This window comes from Mauremys mutica, chromosome 10 (genome assembly GCF_020497125.1).
Source record: "Mauremys mutica isolate MM-2020 ecotype Southern chromosome 10, ASM2049712v1, whole genome shotgun sequence".
NCBI lineage: Eukaryota > Metazoa > Chordata > Testudines > Geoemydidae > Mauremys > Mauremys mutica.
Genome location: NC_059081.1, coordinates 33,304,560 through 33,320,876, shown reverse-complemented (window position 1 = coordinate 33,320,876; position 16,317 = coordinate 33,304,560). Strand labels below are relative to the sequence as shown.

The following is a 16,317-nucleotide window of genomic DNA, read 5'->3' as shown; positions in this document are numbered from 1 at the left end:
ACACCTGTGCAATGTACCAAAGGCTAAAGAGGTTTTGAATAGGTGTCGCTGAGATCCTAATTAAGCCTGCAGAATCTGAATTACTGTTAATGAGGCATGAGACAGAAAGAAAAATGGGCCTAGTCCTTGGGTATGCCACAACCCTGTTTGGCACAGCTAAGGAGAGATGTCTACTGCCTTTGTGTTCCCTAAATCATCCCAGTTCCTAACAGCCCACTAGGAGCCGGGTGTGCCATCTATATCCCGGGGACAAAAGCAGGTTGTGTGGAGCCAGCTCCTTTCCAGGTGCCTGGCATGGCAGTTTCCCACCCCCGTTGAGCTGATCCAAAGCCCAAGGAAGTCAGCAGAAATATTTCCATTCACTTTAATGGACTTGGATTAGGTCATATGGGCACATTTTAAAAAATATTTGTAGGCACCTAAAGATGTACATGGGCACCTAGACCCAGATCTATGACAGGATTTAGGCATTGTGATGCTGAACAGGTAGCTTTTAGTATCTAGAAAATCACAAGAACAACAGTGTAATGCACAAGGCTGAGTTAGGAGCCTAGGCTCCTAGTGGGATTTTCAGAACCACCTAGCTGACAAACTCCCATTGAAATCAATGGGAGTTAAGTTGGGATTCACAAGGGGTACTTAGGTGCTACAACACTCCGCACCCCTGAGGAAGGTGCCAAGCTCCTGTACAATGCAAGGGGAGAATGAGGTGCCTAAGAATAGGATTCACAAAAGCCCAAAATGTTGATCAGGGAACTGCCCAAACTAGCCACAAGGAAATGCTGAGAAGGGGGATGTGGTCTAAACCCCACCACTCAAAGTTACTTAAGTGCCTAAGTGTGGGCCAGAGGGAGGCCCATGTCTCCATTTGGGATTCAAAGTCTTGGACCCTCTCCTGGAGTTGGGCATCTAAGCCAGATCAGCCCTTTCTCAAGAAAGAGGAGGAGGAGGTGCTATTGCCCTCTTGCACAAAGCCCAGTGGTTAGCGCAATCACCCAGGACATGGGAAACCCAAGTTCAATTCCCCTTCTGCCTGATTTGGAGCAAGGACTTGGATTTGAGTTTCCCACCTTTCAGGAGTATTCCCTAACCATTGGGCTATAATGTAGGTCTCTCTCTCCTGTTGAAGCTGTTCCAATGTGTATAAATACACCTTAACCCCAATATAATGCTGTCCTCAGGAACCAAAAAATCTTACCACATTATAGGTGAAACCATGTTATATCGAACTTGCTTTGATCCGCCGGAGTGCGCAGCCCACCCCCACCGGAGCACTGCTTTATCATGTTATACCCGAATTCGTGTTATATTGGGTCGTGTTATGTCGGGGTAGAGGTGTAATTAAATATTCATTGGAGCAGGGGGCACTGGAACCTGAATCTCTCACATCCCACGTGAATGTCCTAACCAGTGGGCTAGAAGTTATAAAGGGGCGGGTGAGGGTGGGGGCAGGGAAGAAGAGAAGCACAAGCACAACCACCACCTCTGACTGTTTTGTGTGGATTTAGGCATGCCTGGGGCATACCTACTGTGTCGGGCCCAAGAGGCAATTTGTGAATCCTGCTGGGGCTTAGGCATGAATGAGATGCCTAGACATTTGGTGCTGTCAGGACTGAGGCAGCTGTTAGCCTGTCCAGGTGCCAAAATGTAGGTACCTTGGGAACTTTAATGGAGGAAACATGGGTGTCTACAGATTTTAGGCACCTGCAGGGTTAGGCAGCCGCTGAGCAGGGATTTTGTGAATGCTGGTGGTGCCTAAATGTTGGATTTAAGAGCCAAAAGAGGCAGTTGGATGCCTATGTCCCCTGTTTGAATCCCACCCTATGTGTCTATCTGCATCTGTAGGTGCCTAAATCAACCTTTGCAAACCTTTGCAAATCTGGCCTTATGGTGCTTATTTAATTAAAATTGACCATTTTGCCACTTCATGGAAGGATAGTTTCTTCTTCAAAGTGCAGTGTTGGAGGATCAATCTCAAAATCAGCATATTGAGGGGAAAATGTATTGGAATTTTGCTACTGAGGTAAGACATATGGTGGAGATTTTTCACTGCTGTAAATTGTCATAGGTCCATTATGGAGTTATGATAGTTTACAACAGTGGAGGATCTACCACATAAGTTTAAAAAGTTGTTGAACATAATCAATTATCAAAATGATTTGATCTTAACTGGAAGTCAAATTGATGGAAAATATAGTAATTCCAGTCAGATATATATATTAACCAGTATATTGTGCATTCTCTGATGTAGATTTTAGTTTTCTTCTTTTCTCTTCTCTTCTTTATTCTTATTATGCTGAAAACCAGACAATGGTCGCAATGTCAAAGGTAATGTATGAGTATAAAAGGTACCACCCAGTTCTTCAGCTGCCACACTCCTTGGCATGTTAACTTGCCTGCTGTATGAAATGTACAAATGCAACATTCCCATGCTGACCTCTGTAGGGCCAGGTGCATTACTGAAATGATCTTTGTTTTAGTTTGTTGGAGACATAATTAATCCCCCAATTATAGCCACTACATTAGCTACCACTCCTTGGAAGAAGTGAAGGAATGGTTAAATAATAATTATGCTTGTTCTTCTTAAATGTTTGTTAACAAAAGAGAGAGAGAGAGAGAGATTTACCTAATTCAGCGCTGTAGTCCTTATACAGGCAAAAGTGTTATTGAAGCCACTGGGAATTTTGTTTATGAAATGAGTGTAGAATTGGATCCTTAATGAACAATCAATAGTTAGGAGGCATTTTGTTGTATTTCAGTTACCATCTTACAAGTAAAGAACATTAAATAATAATCAGGACCCATGTGGCAGTCTCTTCATTTATTCCTCTTTTGTCTCCTTAAAACTAGTTTCACGCTCCTGGATGGCAGGGGGTATGGTTTCAAGCTTACTGTAGTATTCAATGGGCATGCATGAACTTCATTGCCAATTTCACATTGAAATAACTCTTAATCATGTACACTAGTATTCAGAAATAATTTCTATTCGCCAGAACAATGACAGGAAAAGGTGGCTGGGGCTGTGCCTTTTATATGCCATTTGGATTTAATTCCATAGCTCCTTCTTCTGCTTCTGGAAAATACTTCTTGCACAATGCATCAGAAAACTGAATTCTGCAAGAGAAAACAGAAAACTACAATAGCTGTAGCTAAATTTGGGAACTGTTTGGTTCATGATTTCATGCATGCTGCAAAAGTGTGTGTACCTGGTAAAATGTCTCCTTACTAAACTGCATGTAGTGCATGAGCTAAATTCTGTAAGCAATTCATCACCAGTGGACTATGAAGTCACTACATTTGCTTCTTGTGTATGTCAGCAGAGTTTTAAATATAGTGCAATGTCTTTTTTCTGTAAAACAAGTTTTGTAAGTGAATTTATTGCTGGTGAAAGATTATGGATTGACATCACAGGAGAGGGAAGTCCTCAATTAATCTACAGAACAGGTACAGCACAAGCAGTGGCAGTGCAACACTGCCCCACCAACGTGCCTCACATCTGATCTAGAGGGATTTCTTTTGGGCCAAAGGGAGGGATATTTCATTCTCCATGTTTATTCAATCCCTGGCCTCTCTGCTGAAACTGTCAACAAGGGGCCAATTAGTGTCAGTTGTGGTGGTATTTTGTTTTTTTTCTTTTGTTTTTTCCTCTCCCTGGTACAGACATCTGTCTACTAGGAAATGAATACAGAGCAGCTCACAGTTGGGAGTAATTTTCAGTCATTGCAAACCAGACATTTGGGATTAACCCACTAATGTCCTTTAATGAAGTAACGTTATTAACTCATTGTCAATAAGACATTTTAAACCTTGGAATAACTTTTTTGAAGCCAAAGGATAAAAAGCAAGGTTCTAGTCTAGTGTGCTGTAATACTAATACTATAGAAAGGGAATCACTAAAATCTCTAGTTTCAGAGTGGTAGCCCGGTTAGTCTGTATCAGCAAATCTCTAGTGAATCACTAGTCAAAGAGCTAGTCAAACAAATAAAGCTATTTCCCAGAGAGGGGTAATTAATTGGATCTCTAAACTTCCTTACAGTTCTCCAGTCCCATTCCCCTCTTTAAAAAGATTACTCTGTACCAAGCACATTTTTTGGCTTCCAAACCAATTTTATAAGATGAGCGTAGAGTAATGTTCAGTGTTATGTCCTAGGGGCAGCCGGTGTAGGAAGCAATCACTTGAGGCCGGAGAGCAGACAGCTAACCAAAACCTCCATTTTATTTACAGAAACAGAGAGCTCACTCAGCCGGTTGAAACCGGCTGAGCTATCCCTTAATAGTCTAACTCGGTTGCCATAGTAACAAAACCCATGACAACCAAATACACAACATTCAGCTATATAGATTCAAATGTCTCTGTGCAGTATTGGAAAGAGCTACCTTTAATGGACATCCATTTCATGAAGCAGCTGAGTTGTCACTGTTATTGAACAACTATCATGAATCTTATTAAAATAACACAAGACTCTGAAACATATATGGAATATGATAGGAAGTCCTATTTCTCCCAATAATCTGTTGAGAATGACAACTGTAACAATACTTCTTGAAAATCAGCGTACCAGTATAAGAGGTTTTTCAGGAACATTCCATAATATTCACATGAGTCAAATCCTAAACCCCTTATTCAGTTGAAGTCAATAGAAGCTTTGTCTAAATAATGTCTGAGTAAAAATTCAATAAAGATCTCGGGGTTTTGTCCATTGTTGGGTGCCTAAAAAAACAAAATGTAGACCAGATGTTACTGAATACTTCAATTCAAAGAACAGTTCTAAAATTATTTTAATAGTTTTACATATGGTTTATTGGATCAAATCCATCCCAGGTATATTTCTATTTGCTCTAGTAGAGTTGTATCATGGATGAATTTAACTCACTGTATATATTTAAAAATATTCGTTAGAACCAGTTATGAATCTAATTTTATTTAAAATCGCTATACACTGGACCATTGCCATCTCAGACTGGAGCACTACCAAAACGGATCAGATTATAACATTGGCTAAATGACCATAAGACAAATTACATAAGTAGAGCACAGTCTGTCGAGAATGCAGTAATAGTAAATTGGTCCTCTATGGAATAGACTTCAATAAACAACATGAGAATGAGATTACTGATTGAAAACTGTTTGGTACCATTTTCTCTCTATTATAGTCCTGGTCACATGAATGAAAAAAAGAGATTTAGAATCTATGTGCAAATAAAGACACAGCAGGCATTAAATACCAGGGTATCACAATAGATGCATCATGCTAAGGGACCTAGATGTTATAGCTGATTAATTAAACCAAGGGAATGAGAGACACAGGTTATAAAATACCTTAATGAGGTAGATAAATACTTGTTTTTAGTAAAATCACTTCAACTTTTTGCATTTAAAATTACTATCGTTTCTCCATCTCCACTGTAATTATTTTGCAGATGGATGTCAAATAATTTTAAACCATATCTGCACTCAGTTAATTGATTGTTATCTAAAAATACCTGAAATGATTTAATCAGCAGGATTTGAAGAAAGGGCAAATATTCAAATAATATTAGTCAATTTACCAAAATATGCTCAGCTTTTATAATTCATGATTTTACAGACATAAGCAACACAGGTGTGTTTAACCAGCAATAGCAAAATAATCTTGTGACTTGGCCATTCAGTGAGTCACAAGGCTGAAAACTAAAACTCTTGAGCACCCAGGCAGAACAGCCATTCCTGTACAAAATCAGTTCCTGTGCCCTTCTTTCACTTTTATATGTAAAGTAAGGACATTTTTTTTTCCAATCTATAGTGTGACTGGTTCAGAATTTTTAGGGACATATGTACACAGCATCCATTGACATGTTTATCCATTGACTTCATGTACAGTACTGTAGGCTGTGGACAAAGGGAATTATGTATGCACATTCAAGAGCAAATTTGTTCCTTATTGGCCAGTAAAAGTCCTCTTTTTATACAGACTTTTTTATTATAAACAAATTTTAGATTAACTATTTTAGGTACATATTTCTGTGGTTCATCAGTTAAAAATCATGGACAACGTCTTTAGTTCTCTCCATTTGTCAAATATTAAGTATGCTTTCCAATTTTTAGGACCTTTCAATCATATCAAGTCCAGTCTATTGGGATCCACATCGGATTCGAACCTCAACAAATATAGCACCATCAACAAAATTCCACAGCTCACTCTGAACTTTTCAGATATCAAAAATGACAAAAAGTCTTCATCGCCTCCTTCTTCGGAGAAAACAATTATTGCACCTAAGGTGAAAGATCGAACGCACAATGTAACAGAGAAGGTTACCCAGGTAGGATCTGGTTTACAATCCAATACTTTTTTTTCTCTGAATTCCTAGTCTATGTTTTAATTCTATTAAATTCATTTTTCACATTGTTTATTCTGAAACCTTGTTCATCGTGAATGATTTGGATGTTTCCAAAACAGTTTAAATTATTGAGGTTTGTGCTTTCTAGTTCAATTATTATCCGTGCCAGATGTAAAAGGCATCGTTTTGTTGATATTGCTAAGCTTCTCCTAAAATGCCCTATTATATTCCAAAGTGGTGTAAATAGTTAAAAACTTTTGCTATTCAATGATGATGGGATGTAGTCTGTTATTTATAGTGTTTGGGCATTTACTTTATTGCAGCCCAGTGTCCACAGTGACTTTACATCAGTGATTCCTGACAGTGCCTGCTCAATCAATATGTTGATTATTTTGGTACCTTCTCTTTGTTAGCATCTGTGTAAGCCTGTGATAACTTCTGCCAGCAGTGGGGATGTGATGTGTAATTTAAGCCAAGTTGAGCACTCTGAAAATCTGGCCCATTTTGAAGGACATTTGTTTTAATCTGCTGAAATATGTACACACAGCAAATCTGGCTGGTGTAGGATGAACGATACTCTAACAGCAATGTGTACAGTAGACTGAAAGTCTAGAAAATTGTAGCATAAACATTAATGGCTTTTATACCATAGCCTTTTGTTTGTGGAGGGGTGGAGCACAATCTCAGGAGTGGGACTGGAGAGATTTTGCCTGGAGTGGACACCATCTCACCAGAACAGGATAAAGATGATTGGTCCTTTGGTGTACATGCTCTTTCTGTGCAGAGTGGGGATTGGCCCATTATCTGGGGAAAGGAGTAGGAGATCAGGAACAAGCAGTCCCTGTGATCCGTACAATCAGGAAGTACAGGAATTGTTACTGTGAGAGTTTCTTTTGTCCCTGACTCCTGTGCCTGAGCACAGGCGCTGGTCACAATTTGTCCCTAGCAAACTGATCTGCACGCTAATAGTGTGGGTGGGTCTGGGTGTGTATGTATAAAATACACAGTAAAGTAAAGGTGGGGGAGAGAGAATATATACACAAAATTCATACTTTGTGTATTTAGGAAAGTATAGTGCAAGAAAAGACTCTCATTAAGTATTGTCTGTTCTGTGAAAGTATCTGACGTATAAGATTGTGCTGTAAATGGTTGTTGTGGAGTTATCTGAACTTAATAATTTATTGAACACAGAAAGACACTGAAGAGTCCAAATACAGAGACTACAGAGGCTGGAAAGGTCTTCATCCATTATTCAATATGATCTATATCCAGTTTGTCACTATAGGATGCATTGCTCTTTTGCCAGACTGATGAACAGAGTAGAATACAGATAAATGGAATAAGTTTTCATTTTTTAAGACATCAGAAGCAGTTAATGGGAACACCGGTGAATTTTCATTGCACACTTAGGAAATCAGCCTTTCTTTTAGCATTTCAGTGCTAGTTAATGGCCACAAGAACGTCAGCTGTTATACTGGTTACTGGCTGGATTGAAGGATAGAGCCCCAGGAGTTAAGAAACCAGTGATAGATGAAATTCTAGGGGCCCGAAAGGTCAATATGGATCAGTATGCAAAAGTTTTGGTGTTTATTTAAAGCTTACCAGAGCTGCTTCAATCTGTAAATATCACAAGACTTTGCTTTCTTGTGAGTTTCTCTGTGCTTGCTGCCATCAGATGGACAGGAAAACTGCTAGAACAGCCTTTCTTTTAGCATTTCAGTGACTCATAATTCCAGTTCCAGCTAAAACAGCAAGTGCAGTGGTGTGAGAACACATAAAAATCGAGTTGAGTTCAATTTTAGCTTAGGGTAGAAGTCCTGATTCATTCTTGTTTTATACCCTATCCACTTCAATTACCCAGAGTTCCAACCATTGAAAATTAACATTTTTTCTTGGCCTCCTTTTTATATTCTAGGCCCACTGAGTTGCACTGATTTTTAGAAAAGTATTATCAAAAAATTTTGTGGGGTCTGACCATAAAAGGAGACACACAGATACAGCTGTCATGCACCACTTTGAAAATATACCACCAGAATACTTTTGAATTTTATAGGGTATAATAAATTATTCTATTTGTTTGGAGGAACAATCAACCTCTTGCATGAAAAGACTGGCAGTCATATCTCCAGTGACCCAATGAGGTTATTCTCCTTTATACAGGGTTACAGTCATAAGGAACATGAGTGGAGTATAAAACCAAGGAAAATGTGAAGTCTCACAAAACATAATGATCCATTAGATTTCAAGCTTTAATGTTTATAGTCTACCAAAAGAGATCAGATTCAGCCTCTGCTGGTTCAAAGGTACAACTTGCACTGATCTTTGCCAATGGGAGTTGCTGCACCTAAGAAGATTCTGCCCCAGTTACACCACCATTCTCTGGGGGACTGGACAGTTCAATTGGAGGATGGCAGTTTAGATTCTCTCAGAGGCTCCATAGGAGGGCCACTAGTGGAGTCTAATGTGGGAATGCCTTGTGAATCCATATGCCCGGGCTGCCATAGTCACGTCATCTTTGAAGGCAGCACAGCCCCCTTTTGTGTCTGTAATGTATCTCTCAGTGCCTTTGGAGCTCTATGTTATTAGAGATAGTCCTGTCTCATACAGAATCTCTACCCATTCTGCACAGGCATAAAATGGTCTTCTTAATTCTAACCTATCCTGACATTTCATACAGCAGTGGCCCTTAAAATTTGCCAGTTGTCTTAGAAAGTTAAGTAGGATTTTTCAGTTTGATAACCCTCATGTTTGCAGCTTTCAAGGCATTTTCTATAGCAAACACTGAGAAGGACAAGTGAAATCTGCAGATACTTAGAAACCCTTCCCCCCACGCCCCCATTTATATACTGTGTCCTAAGTAAATCCAAGAGGATTTTAAAGAGCTAACATGCCACCATAACATATTGCACAATCTATGGCATAACTATCCATGAAGAAAAGTTTTCTTCAAATTCTACTGCACATTTGCCCTGACAGAATGCCATTCAATGTTATTTGAAGGCTTTCCAGTTTATCTGTATTCCAACCAAATTTCCAGTTAATCAGTAAGTATTAACACAATTTATAGGTCACACATCATTTCTTCACAAAACCACTCAGTCCAAGTGAAAACATGACCAGACACTTCATATCAGTCTTCAGTAGAGGTAACGGTTGGTTTTAGCTTAAAAGAAAATTCTTTTCCTTCCTTTTAATATGTATTAAAAGTAACCACTTCATTGTGAGAAGTCCATTGCACCTGCTGTGAGATCAATGAAACAGGGCATACCTTATATATTCAGCAGGCACGTTTGACCTGAATATACTTGGTACATTCAACAACAGTCAAAGAGGCAACATGAAATAGAAATCAGTTGTGACTTTAGCCCAGTTAATCAATCTCAGGAACCTTTTAGAGATAATCCTAAGTAAGCCTCCCTCCCTCTGGTCCTCATGCAGTGCCTGGCAGAGCTGCAGTCCTTGCTTTCTTGTGAGTACAAGGAATGCTCTCTGCATGCCAGGAAAGCTGGCTAGCTGGAAGGGTTCTCCCAGCACATTTGCTTAAGGGGTGCAGCAATGTCCATGTGCCTGATGCCTATTGATGGAGTGCCAGTGGCATTGAGCTCCCTACATGCACAATGTGTAATGGAGTTCCCCTTGAGACTGTGTAGCTCTGCACTTACACCACTGACTAATAGGCAAGACTAATGTCTAAGGGCCAGATTTTCAAAGGCACTTAGGTATCTAAGATGTAGATAGGTGCCTGGTGGGATTTTCAAATGCACCTAGACCTGCATCTGTAGGCACCCAAATACCTTTGAAAATCTGACCCTACTAGATTTAGGGGAATTATTTAAGGCCTGGCCCAATGGCTACGGAAGGCAATGGAAGTCTTTCTATTGACATCAATAATAATAGCTACTATTATTATTTATATTGCCCCAGTGCCTAGAGACCAGCCAGGCTAAGTCCACAATGTGCTACTTGGCCAATGGCAGATTGCTGAAGATGAGAAGAACTGTTTATAAGCCTGCATGGAAGTATTAATGGCATAAGGAGGATCTAATGTAATATAGCCTTCAACTTTCCATAGATCTGATTTATTCTTACTGCCTTTTTCTACTGCTGCCATGCCAGACAGGTTCCATACTCCTCTGCCCCTTGACAGAAATATAAAATAACATATTGTCCATCCTACTGGAGAAATAGAGATACAAGTTGTATTAGTTCTATCTTAAAATCAGTTGGTGCCTTAAATGTAATTGGATTCTTATCTTTCCTATAGTTCCCTTTAGATAGTTAACTTGTGCCTTCAACCATTGCACTTTCTTCATTGGTCAGTCGTGAAAGATTTAATCTCTTCTGGATCCATTTTCATATATTTTAAATTATTCAAATTAGTTTTACAGAGAAATCTTTTTACATCTAATATAGCAAAAAGTCAAGTTTCATTAAAAAAACCTAGGTTTTATAAGTTATGCAAGCATAAGTCAAGCTCAATTGTCTTTTTCTAAACTCTGATGGGCTAAATTAGTGCCAAAATGCACAATTCCTATCTGCTAATGGGTCTATGTTATGGGCAGATTTTTTTTAAATATCTACATTTATTCCCCAAACAATTTAGATGTTATGAAAGCTCCAATGGAAATGTCTCAGATCGGCTTGACCTGCTGAGGACATTAATTCTCACTAAATTTAAAATTAAATTTGAAATGCTCTGTGAAAAATGCTTCATGGAACACTTCCAATTTAATTTGACATAATCTTACGTCTCTATTAACTTTGTGTCTTTCTAAAAGACTAATACAGAACCACAATGGAAATATACCATTTACTGTAATGAGAGAAAAATCTAGTAGCAGAAATATATTCCTTCCTGCCTTATTACCTTCACTTCCCAGCCTTTTCCTTTATTCCTAAACTACATAAGTGGGTACAGGACCAAATCCTCATCTGGTGTAAATAGATATAGTTCCATTGAAGTCAATAATAGTATGCCTATTTAAACCAGTGGAGAACCCTGCAAATAAACTAGATCTGTCTGCCTTTTACAGACAAATTTAAATTATCCAGGAATAAGTTACATTTTATTTCCTGTGCATCAACAACACAGCTATTCATGGGGAAAAAAACTGACAAATGTCAGTTTTTTGTGAATTTGACTAGAGGTAAAATTTTCAAAAGTGAATTTGGGATTTTCAAAAGCACCTAACTCCAATGGGAGTTAGACACATAGGTGCTTTTGAAATCCCACTGGGTCCCTATCTGCATCTATAGGTGCCTAAATACTTTTGAAATCTGGCCCGAGGCCATTTGTACTCTAGGAAGCTCACCATGTTTCTAGCTTTCTAAGACAGCAAAGAAGTTTTTATAGCAGGTTTGAAAACCCAATGCAGAGATTAACCAACAGGATATGAGAGTAATAATACAGGGGATAATGATAAGTCAATGTCATGGTCAGGCTGAAGCAGTGCTCCAATATTTTGTTCTGGACTGGAGTGCATCAAACAATTCCTCTCCTTCGTTCCCCACACACAACATACCCTGACCATTCAACTTCTTTTTTCCATCCCCAAGAGTCACATCTCTCTTCCCTTGTTTTCCATTCCTTGGCTTTATTGAAAAAAAGCCACTTCCCACTGCTGTGGTCTGGCATCTCCACCGTGATGGCAGCTGTTTCCATAACTCAATGCCATGGAGGGTTGTCAGCTCATGCACTGCTTTGAGTTGTCAGAAAGCATAAGAGTCTCATTCTGTGGAATTTGGGATCTCTGTGATGCATCATTAATAGTGGACCTAGCAGTGGCAGAATAAGAAAGAAGGCAGAATGGGTTCCTTTTTCAGAAAGTATCTAGGGGAGGGAAGGAAAATATTTGCATCGCTTCTATCACATTCTAAAGCTGGATAGGACATTCAAGGAATGAAAAAGAGAAGGGGGATGGTACAAAGATGGTGAGACAGAGAGAAAGGAAATTAAGTGAAGTGATGATGGGAAATATTATCATTTTTAAAGGCCAGAGGGGAAGTAAAGGATAAAAGAAGGTTAGCAAGCAAATAAGAGCAAGTAGCGGTTTGGCTGAGGAAAAGGTGGGGGAGGAAGAATCCCTGAAATAACAGCAGTGATTACAGCTGAAAAGAAATACTAATTTAAGTGAAACGCAAAATTGGGGAGAGGAGGAAAATAAGTACAAACAGTATCTTACAACTGATAAAATATGGAACACAACATAATTCTTGCCGTGAAGCGTTTACAGACAGTCTGAAGATATGAACAAGTATAAGACAGTGAACAAGCATTAAGGGGTGAATGATCATTGTAGTTATACTATTACATAGAACAGGTGCACTTTGGAATTTGTTGACGGAGGAAAGCCTAGGATCTAGAGGTACTAGCATGTTCTTAGTGCTATAATATGGGGAGTGGCAAAAAAAGACAAAAGGAGGTTTCAGGAAAGAATCTTGGAAGGACAATAGGTGTTGAAGGGAGAGATAATGGCAGAGATGTCAATAGTGGTTGAATAGCAAAGGGTTTTTTTTTTAAAGTGAGCATGTGAACCTTGAAATGTTCATGGAAGAAAATGGGACGTCAGTGCAGATATCCTGGAAAAGGCTTTCAGTTATAGGAGTTTCCTTCTCAGTCCTCTACTGAGAGGGAACATGGGTCTTGCATTCACTGTGGAAAAGTCAGGGAGAGTAGAAGTCCTTAAATCCACAGTACAGCCCCCTAAATCCAAGTAGCTTCTACGGTTTTGATTGCCTTCACTACTCCTCTGGTTCCTTGTGGCTTCTAGTAACATGTTTCCTGCAGAAGCTGTGCTGCCAGGAAATCCGCCAGACCACAGTTTGTCTTAGAAATTTGCTCCCAAACCATCGGTCTTACAAACCAGAGAAAGAACCCATACAAGTAACTGTAGACTTGGGCACAGATCGTAGCATCATAGACTCATAGAAATGTAGGACTGAAAGAGACTTTGAGAAGTCATCAAGTCCAGCCCCATCTGCTGAGGTAGGACCATCCAAGAAAGGTGTCTGTACAACCTCTTCTTAAAAACCTTCAATGATGAGGATTCCACAACTTCCCTTGGAAGCTTATTCCAGAACGTAACTACCTTATAGTTAGAAAGTTTTTCCCGTTAACTAACCTAAATCTTCCTTGCTACAGATTAAGCCCATTACTTCTTGTCCTACCTTCAGTAGACATGGAGAACAATCGATAACAGTCCTCTTTATAGTAGCCCTTAACATATCTGAAGACAGTTATCAGGTTCACCATTGGTCTTCTTGTCTCAGGACTAAACATGCCCAATTTTTTCAACCTTTCCTCATCAGTCAGGTTTTCTAAACCATATATATTTTTGTTGCTCTCTTTTGGACTCTATACAATTTGTCCATCTCTTTCCTAAAAGTGGCACCCAGAATTTGACACCTTACTCGAGCTGAGGCTTCATCAGTGCCGAGTTGAGACAATTACCTCCCGTGTTTTATATGACACTCCTGTTAATACACTTTGGAATGATTGCAGCCTTTTTTGCAACTGCATCACATTGTTGGCTCATATTCAACTTGTGATCCACTGTAACTACCATATCCGAGTCTACCATGTAGCCAGTTATTCCCCATTTTGTAGTTTTGCATTTGATGTTTCCTTTCTAAGTGTAGTACTTTACTTTTGTCTTTATTGAATTCCATCTTGTTGATTTCAGATCAATTCTCTAATTTGTCAAGGGTTTTTTGAATTCTAATCCTGTTCTCCAAAGTGCTTGTAAACCCTCCCAGCTTGGTGTCATCTGCAAATTTATAAGCATATTCTACACTCTATTATCCAAGTCATTATTGACTAGTACTGGACCTAGGACTGACTTCTGTGGGACCCCACTTAGATACACCATCCCAGTTTAATATACGCCTCCAACTCGGATTCCTAGGTTTCATCTCCCCTTCAGTGAACAGTGAGCATGGGGGAGATGAGATTTGCAATTAAGACAGGGAAAAGGGACTTGCTTGGAGAAAAATAAAAAAGGGAGATTTTGTTAATGAATTAAAACATTAAAAAGTATGAGGAAAATCCAAGGCTGTTAAAAACACTGAAAGGGAAAAAACACATTAAATTAAAGAAGCAAAAAGAAGGAAAAAAGCGACAGAGAACTTAATAGTAGAATGTTCTTATTTTATATGTATAAACAGTGTTGTTATAACATGTATTCTGAAGGCTTTCTATAGATGATACACTGGAGAGTATGTCTTGAGCAGAGAAAACCAGACAATGTAAGAGCAAATCAGTTCATTTCCTCACTGGTAATGGTGCTTCTCCATTCATTTCTACTCTTTTGATTCCTAAAATGGAAAGGTGAAAGGAGATCTCACCCTCCTCAGATTATCATTATGTCACTGCAAAGGGTGTCTTTCTCACAGAACCATGGAAAAAACCAATGACGTCACTTAGACTGTTGCCATGCCAGTGCTGAATTGTTCCTTCTTATGTATTTTCCAATGTTTCTTGAATTTTAAAGGAAGGCAGTAAGGGCTAGATTCCATCACTCTTCCTCGGGTTGAGTAGCATCTTACTGCTTGACTAGCCCCATCAGAATAAATAGATCTATTCAGATTGGGGCAGGTTGTGACACACTAACTCCCATTGTGAAGCACCTCCCTTCATGTGACATTCCATTGAACTTAACAGGAGTATCTACTGAGTAAGGTACTGCCAAAGATGAGTAAGGGTATCACAGTCTGGGTCAGAGTGGAATGCTTTTCAACATGAGGAAGGGTGCCAGAATCCAGATCTAAATGAGCAGATGCTGGGAATCCCATTGGACTCCCACATTGTGATCTTTTCTGGCACGTTCAGCTGCCAAGAAAAGACTCCATGCGTAAGGCACATTTGGAGCTATATATGTTCTGACCATATTTTCCTCTGGATTGCCCTCACTGTATAACAATCTGAATCTTCCTGGGACAAATAGACATCTCAGCAATTTTGTCAGATTGCCCTTCCTTAAAAAATTGGAGCTGTCATGTTCCATTGTACACATCTATCACTCGAATTAGAGTTTTGGTAAACTCCCTTACAGCAGTTTCTTATCTTCTAAATTATAATTTCCAGGGGTGCTAAGGGAGACTATCTTCTTTAGGACAGACTCAATTTTTTATTATTATTATTGTTTCTGACGAGCTGTTCAGGAGAACAGTCCCATTTCTACACATTTTTTTTGCACTGACAGGTTCAGATGGGGTCTTGACACTGATTACCAGAACGAGACAAGCCTTCCCATAGGCACAAAAAGTTGATTTTATTAAAGAAAGCAGCAATGCAAAAATCTGACATCTGTCCTTTAACGTTTTTAATGAATACAAAAAAGGGCTTCCAGTTCTAAAATTACAGCCCACGGAGGTACAACAGTAAGCAACTTAATCTTTTCCCTATCTTGTTTTATTGTAAACTCCTCATAGGCATCCAATTCACACTAATGTCTGACTCTGAAGCCAAAAGCAAGCTGTTAATTCTACTGTAAACAGTCAGAGCTGTATGGAGACTGTAGTAACCTGTATCTATCGTCCATTGAAAAAAAAGGAAGAGGTAATTTCTGAATATCCACAGCTTAGGCTTGGTAACAAACCAAACTAACCAAACAATGAACATACAAGCCAGCAATCCTTTAGTCATGTTTCTTTTTTTCATAAATAGAGCGTATGACACCAAATCAGCAAAATTCAGAGATTGCCAATCCCACTCAAATCAGTGGAACTACCCACGTGTTCAAGTAAGGCATGTGCTTAAGTACCTTGCTGAATTGGGGCCTGTAGGAATTTGAAGTGTATAATGTTTCATCACAATAGTCACCTTGCAATAAGGCAAAAATCTTCTGGGTTTATAACTTTTAAATAACACTTTTCCAAACAATTTCACCATTACCTTTCAATGAAGGAGATGAGGAAATGTGTATTCTGTTTTCCTGGACAACTGGACACTTGGGTCTGATTTCCAGAAACACTGAACACCCACAGTTCGAAAAGCAAGCT

At 39.1% G+C, this 16,317-nt stretch overlaps 1 protein-coding gene across 1 annotated transcript in view; it reads left to right on the top strand.

Moving 5' to 3' along the window:
* KCNH7 (potassium voltage-gated channel subfamily H member 7) overlaps positions 1-16,317 on the top strand; it is a 317,537-nt gene that overhangs the window by 217,920 nt on the left and 83,300 nt on the right. The window contains exon 5 of the mRNA XM_045031733.1: positions 6,086-6,300. Within this exon, the coding sequence (XP_044887668.1) occupies positions 6,086-6,300 (215 nt within the window). The remainder of the gene's footprint in view (positions 1-6,085; positions 6,301-16,317) is intronic.